At 41.9% G+C, this 7,282-nt stretch overlaps 1 protein-coding gene across 2 annotated transcripts in view; it reads left to right on the plus strand.

The window, feature by feature from the left end:
• SPRY3 (sprouty RTK signaling antagonist 3) overlaps positions 1 to 4,459 on the plus strand; it is a 115,157-nt gene extending 110,698 nt beyond the window's left edge. Inside the window, exon 3 of one of the 2 annotated variants that reach the window (XM_070502270.1) lies at positions 471 to 4,459. In XM_070502270.1, the coding sequence (XP_070358371.1) occupies positions 574 to 1,440 (867 nt within the window). In that variant the 5' untranslated portion in view covers positions 471 to 573 and the 3' untranslated portion in view covers positions 1,441 to 4,459. The remainder of the gene's footprint in view (positions 1 to 470) is intronic. The other variant, XM_014834719.3, reaches the window with a different exon arrangement.
• Positions 4,460 to 7,282: the final 2,823 nt, after the last annotated feature.

Raw genomic sequence — 7,282 nt, forward strand, 5'->3', positions numbered from 1 at the left:
TATATATATATATATATATATATATATATATATATATATGAGCAACTTCTATGGAAGACTTTTGAGGCTTTCTCTTTTACATCAGCATTGCTTCAAGAAGTGGCTTTTGCATTTGAAATTAGGTTCCATTTTTATTATAATTTTGATGTTCAAGGCCTGTATTTCTCTGTTAGTAAACATCTGAATGAGCTAGCTGCTCCTGTGACCCTAGTCATATGATGAAATACAAAAGGAATCAACGATATGATCTTTGCCCCCAAAGGGCTTTATAGTCTGGATGGGATGACCAGACTTGCCTGTAAGTCTGTAAAGAAGTAGGTGAGGTCAATTACAGAATAAAGGTGTAACATGAAGACCACCATAAAGTGGTTGAAGGTAGTGGTGGTGATAGGGCCTGAGCTTTGTTAGTTCCCTGCAAAGTACTCATGCTTGTGTGTTCTCATTTATTGTTTCTATTCCTTCTCTCCTAGGATTTTCTGATGTGCCCTAAAGCCCATGTAACTACAAGGGCTCTTTATCACCATAAGTGCCACCCTGATCCAAAACCACTCAGAACTCAAGAATCAAGGCAAAATGGATGCCGCAGTGACAGATGATTTCCAACAAATTCTGCCTATTGAACAGCTACGCTCTACTCATGCTAGCAATGATTATGTGGAACGGCCTCCCGCCCCCTGTAAACAGGCCCTCTCCAGCCCTTCCCTTATTGTGCAAACCCACAAATCTGATTGGTCCCTGGCTACCATGCCTACTGCTCTCCCCCGCAGTCTCAGCCAGTGCCATCAATTGCAGCCCTTGCCTCAGCATCTGAGCCAATCTAGCATTGCCAGCTCAATGTCCCATAGCACCACTGCCTCTGATCAAAGGCTCTTGGCCAGCATTACACCCTCACCTTCAGGCCAGTCCATCATCCGAACCCAGCCTGGAGCAGGGACCAACTCAAAGGCTGATGGTGCTCTGAAGGGAGAAGCTGAGCAATCTGCAGTGCACCCCAGTGAGCACCTCTTCATCTGCGAGGAGTGTGGGCGCTGCAAATGTGTCCTCTGCACAGCGGCTCGCCCTCTCCCCTCCTGCTGGCTGTGCAACCAGCGTTGCCTTTGCTCTGCTGAGAGCCTCCTTGATTATGGCTCTTGTCTCTGCTGTGTTAAGGGCCTCTTCTACCACTGCTCCACTGATGATGAAGACAACTGCGCTGATGAGCCCTGCTCCTGTGGGCCTAGCTCTTGCTTCGTCCGCTGGGCAGCCATGAGCCTCATCTCCCTCTTCCTACCCTGCCTGTGCTGCTACCTGCCTACCCGTGGATGCCTCCATCTGTGCCAGCAGGGCTATGATAGCCTCAGGCGACCAGGCTGCCGCTGTAAGAGGCACACCAACACTGTGTGCAGAAAAATCTCTTCTGGTAGCGCACCCTTCCCTAAGACCCAGGAAAAGTCTGTATGACCTTGCCACAAAATGGATCCAGAGCTTTCTCCTTCTAGCCCCCATCAGTAAAGCATAAGCCTCATCTTTGAAGAGGGGGAGGAGGAGTAAAGTAGCCAAAGTTAGAGCCTCACCAATTTTGTTCCTGCAGTGTCAGGGGAATGGCCAAGTGCATCCTGGTGCAGGATGCTTGTTCTTTCTCACAGTATCTAGCCCACTCCTCTTCAACCTTTTTACACCCCGCCATCTCAGCCTTTATGGCTGTCGTGGCAAATTCAGGTGATATATAGGCATGAGATTTGGACACTGAGGACTGACAGAGCCAGCAACGTGGAGGTTTAGGGGCTCCCCAGTGTAATGCCTCTCGATGCAGGCTCTGAGCGTCACTCTGCTTTCCACAGTGCCTTTGGAAGCTTTCTTCTAAGATGGTTTTCACAGGTCCATGTGGAACAGCATTCAATATTCCAGGGAATCTGACCCCTTCTCCCTGTTTACTGCCCTCCTCTTCTTTAATCTTCTCTCTCCCTCTTTCCTCCTCTTTCATTACTCTGTTCTGTACCCTTTTCCCCTTCATTCTCCCCCTCTCTACTTTTACTTTTCCTCCTCTCTCTCTTCCGTTCTACCCCTTTGCTCCATCTCTCTCAGACTAAACCTTTCTCTGCCTGTATTTCTGTCTTGTTTGATCTGTCTTTCTCTCTCTTTATCTGTCCCTTTTCTCTTTCTTACGTGTCCCAAAGTGCTGTTTTTCCATAGGTGTTTCCTTTGACGCCAAACTTTGCTATGCTATACTATTTACTAATTTTTATTAAGGGAAATGGATTACTGTAATGAACTGATAACTAGCAATAGTCTATATCCTGACATGTGTGTGCACTCATAACCATGCTCACCTGTTTGTGAGCATATGAGGCAAAGTTATCTTACATTTCCAGGTTGAATTAGTAGCTGGAGTTTCCCTCCCTTTCCCAATAATCAACTTATAGTACTGACAGATTCCACTAGCATGCTGAGTAGGATAGTAAATCAGGATGCTCATAACTTTGTATGTCTGACCCAAGTGCCAAAGGCAGACGTGCTTTATAGCTAAATGAACAAAGCAAAGGATATTACAGAGGTCTGTTCTCTCTTAGAAGCTAACTGCCCTGAGACTGCATGGCTCAGGCCTTAATAATGGACATAAAAAGTCATAAAATTTTAGAGCTGGAAGGAATCTTAACTGTTAATCTAGTTAAATGCCCTTATGTTACAGATGGGAAAACTGAGGCCTGGAGATACGAAGGGATTTTCCCAAGGCCACACACTGAGCTAATAACAGAGTTGGGACTGGAATACAGGCCTTCTGACTCCTAGTTCTATATTCTCTACCCTGTACCACATTAAGTCATGGGACTTTTCTCCTAGGACTGTATTAACAATGACAGAAAGCCATTCCCATTTGATTTTCAGAAACCATGCCAAGTTAGTATGGTGGTCTTTATGCAGTGCATGGTGGGTGGCTAGTTAACTATCAGGTATCGAGGCTGCCCCCAGTGGACATCATCTTTGGCTTTGTCACCTTGTAGAAGCTCAAGTGTGGAAAAGAAAAGCTTAAGGAAGCCCTAACCCAGCTGTATCTTCGCCATTGCACCTACCCTTTGCTGCACACACTGTGCTCGCTCCTGGCTTTGTCTGCAGTGGCAGTTGCCTGAGAACTTAAATTTCAGCAACAGTGGAAAACTGAGATGAAAGATGTATAATGCAGAGAACTGACTTCTCTTTTAAAAAATACCAAGAGCCTGTGATGTGAATCCCCCTCAATGGGAAAAGGCTGCAGTGGTGATGGCAGGCTCCTAAAGACTGCTGCTAAAAGACACGAGTATTAGATACAGTTTCCCTCTGTAAGTGAATCCAAAATTCACTAAGGAATTCAGAGATTGAGGGCACTTGCTTGAAATCAAGGTGCTCCAACTTAGTTTAAGACTTCCAGACTCTAACTTTATATATCATCTCTTTTAAAGTGTGCATGGATGTTTTGCAGGGTGGAGAGGTGGGGAGAAATCTATAGTCATACACAGGGGGAAGAAGAAGGGAACATCCACATCCCTTTGTTGGATATATACTACAGAAATATGTGCCAGTCTTTGTTGGTTCTGAATCTTCCTGAAGTGTACTGACATTTGGGCTGCACATAACCCCACGCCTTCACTTTCACCTCTTCTTCTAGAATTGCTTTGCTCTATTTTTGTATATATAAATATGTTATGATGATTATTAATAATGTTAATGATATTGCTGCAAATGGTGCCATATATAAGGTTTGGCTTCTTGGAACATTTATAAACCCAAACCAACACCTGTAACCTCTTATGTTGCTTTCAGATCCTTCAATTTTAAGTAACATTTTTTATCTTACAAGTCTGCCTGATTGAACTTTGAACTTATCTACCCCTAAAAGCTGCGCCCAGTTCTCTGGGTCAAGCTGGGTGGTGATGAGTAGCAACACACACTTCTCCCTGCTTCCGCCTGAAATTCGCTTAGAGCTGAGATATATAAGGATTCTATGACACTAGTGCATTGTTCCTGGAGCTAAAGTTATTCTATGGATGTTTGCTTATTAGTTTCAGGACCCAAAATAACACAAGACCCTCCTTCTTGATAGCTCCTTGATATCCCAATCCTGCAGTCCTTACTCAGGCAAATTGTGCACTGCCAGAGGGACTCTGGGCTCTGCCATACACCCAGAGGAGCTCTTCTCAGTGTATTTCTAAATGGCCTTATACTTGGTAGAAGAAACTGAAGGGTTACTCAGATGCAGTTGCAATCCGCAATCTGCTGCTGAGTCAGGGCTTTCACTTGTGTCCAAGTTGGCCTGATATGGACTGCATCTGGTTTACGTATAGATGGGTCCTGTTGGGGTACGCACACGGACATGTGAGTGAGTGTGCATATGTATCCCTTCTGTGATATATATATGTAAATATATATATTCACACATCTCTATATATTTTAATGTATTGCACATGTATATTTAAAATATATACAAAAGAACTCTAAATCCTGCAGAGAGGCTCTGTTTTCATTATTTTTCTACTTTGTGTCATGTACTGTATAAACAGGAATATTTAGAGGGTGTTTCCCGCTTAGCATTTTTTTGCAGTTAAGTAATCTGTTACCCCCTAACTCTACTGCTTTCCACATATTGGTCTCTTGATACATTTCATATGGCTTTAGCCAAGAGTTTTCCTTTGGTTCCAGCCATCGTTCCTCATCACAATAAGCTATAGTAAATATAGCGAATATTTACACAGTGCTAAGCACTATTTTAAGCACATTACCTATATTAGCTCATTTAATCCTCACAATAACTCTCTGATGTAGGTTACTATTACTATTGCCATTTTACAGATGAGAAAACTGAAGCACAGAGAGTTTAAGTGACTTGCCAAAGGTAATAAAACTTGTAAATGGTGGAGCTAAGATTTTAACTTAGGCTGTCTGCCTCCTGAATCCATGCTCCAGAGTCAGATATAGAACTCTGGAGCATAATGTAAATCCTTCTGGTGTAACAAGCCTCAAATGGTGAATAGTCCTGTCCCTAACTCCACCTGCAGCCTAAGAGTTGAAACAAATGTGCTCCTATGTTAGGAGTGAAGCAATAGTTACAGACATCGTATATTAGCTGTCTTCCTTCCCAAGATGGTGGCATTACAAACTTCTCCACTACTCCCTTTGAAAACATGCTTGCAGCCAGTTGCCATTCTCAGACAGCTTATGGTATAGAGCTAGTAAAGAAGTATTTTCTTGTGCCAAGGATGGTTAGAGTTTATTTGGCCTTCTCTTTATAGGCCCAGGAAAATTAATTCAATTTCTTTCTGTAGAAAGTAGAACTAAAACTATTTTTGGAACTTAAGATTGGTTGGAGCTGTTAACATTCAAACTCATTGATTATATTGAGTACATTCTTCTGATTCAAATGTAAGCAATCCACTGATGACCATTGGTCACTCTAATACCTTATCTTTCCCCATCACCTCCTTCACACTGACGATCTTTTACCCTAGGATTATTTCGGAGCCCAAAAGACCCTTAAAACCATCTACTCCAACATCCACATTTAATTGTTATGGAAAAAGATGCACAGAGAGGGAAGATAACCTGTCCAAAGTCACATAGTTCTGGGTTTGGGTGGAATTATGACTTAATTCCAGAATTCCTAATTTCTAGATGTCTTAGTCTGGGTTTCTTAGAAAATAGAGCTTGAAGCAAAAGTTTATGCACAATCCCAGGGAAGCAGGAGTAAGGAAAAACAGTAGTGAAGTAGAGAAGGAAGGAGAGCAAACATAAAGGAGTATATCACTGTGTTGGCAACAATCTGTTTGATGATAAGCTGATTTCTCAGTCTTTTATGACAGGCCATGCTGCATATCCATACAGCACCTCTGGAGGAGGAAGTGAGAATAATTCATCTCCCACCTCTCATCTTATTAGTCAAATACCTTTGCCGTAGGACATCAACTCCCCTGCACTTCTGGGTAGTTTGGGTGTGGGTGCCCAAGCATGTACCTTGTCATTTCATGCCTCAGCAGCAATGGGGTAGCATTGAGGCTCCACTAAAGACAGCAAGGCAAGTGTGTGGATCTAGGGAGACATATGAACTTAAAGTGGTATACTCAGTTGGTCCTTTTCCCTTATATCTTCAATCACATTCATTCAAAGTGAGTTAGAGATAATCTACCATATATAAAGTACATAAGGCTTTATTGTGGTGCTCAGGACTGTACTAAATTTGCCTTCCTCAACCTACGTATTCTCTGGCTTGCTTTGAAGGGCTTCTTTCTGCATGGAAATGAAGTCCTTAGTTCAATTAGAGGAGTAAAAAAGTCTCAAAATACCCTTCTTCTTAGTATAAAAAGAAACTTTATCTTACTGAACTCTTCATAAAGCATGTCTAAGCCAATGCATGTACATGAATGCACATATGTTCATTTAGTTTCCATCAGCATAATAGCATGAAAACTAGTTAAGTTAATAAATTCAGGAAAAATTAGCTAAACAAATTATTTTGCAGCATAAACATAAAACATTCTGTTGGTTGACTGGATTTTTTTCTATTTCAGCCACTAATTATGATGACATCACATAGACACATTCTAAGAGCTATACGATCTTTTAATTTTCATATATGATAGTTCCATGTGCCCTATAGACCATTCCTACATGAATTCAAAGCATCTAGTTGATAAAAACATCCCTTTGATATGATTTCATATCTATCAGCAAGGTCATAAAAACATTGAATGCATTTCACTGATTTAATTCTTGCTTTTTCATGTAAGAAAAGATGAGCATAAGGGAATTCTGAAAAATTTTCAGGGTAAATGAGGAACTCGTGCTATCATTCCAAACAATCTACCAAAACTCTTCTCCAATGACCTCCACTTTAGTGAGTCCAGTGTTACTGCTCAGTTCTCATCATCCCTGACCTATGAGCAGCATTTGACACAGTTGCTCACTCTGTCCTCCTAAAAGCGCTTTCATCACTTGCCTTCCAGGATACCACACTCTGTTGGTTTTCCTCCTACTTTACTGTCTGCTCCTCTATATTCTTTTCTGGGTCCCCTCATCTCCTTCACCTCTTCATGTTCAAGTGTTCCATGGATTGGGCCTTGAAATCTGCTCTTTGGGCACCATTTACATGATGTCTCTCAAAATTGTATCTCCAGCCTAGACTACTCCCTTGAACTTCCCACTTATATATCCAACTGCATATTTCACATCTCTAATCTGATATCTAATAGGGATTTCAAATATAACATGTTCATCCAAGCTCTTGATTTTTTCTCCTCAAACCTGAATTTGCATCCTTTCCTATCTCTTTTAAATG

The sequence above is a fragment of the Equus asinus genome, chromosome X (assembly GCF_041296235.1).
Source record: "Equus asinus isolate D_3611 breed Donkey chromosome X, EquAss-T2T_v2, whole genome shotgun sequence".
NCBI lineage: Eukaryota > Metazoa > Chordata > Mammalia > Perissodactyla > Equidae > Equus > Equus asinus.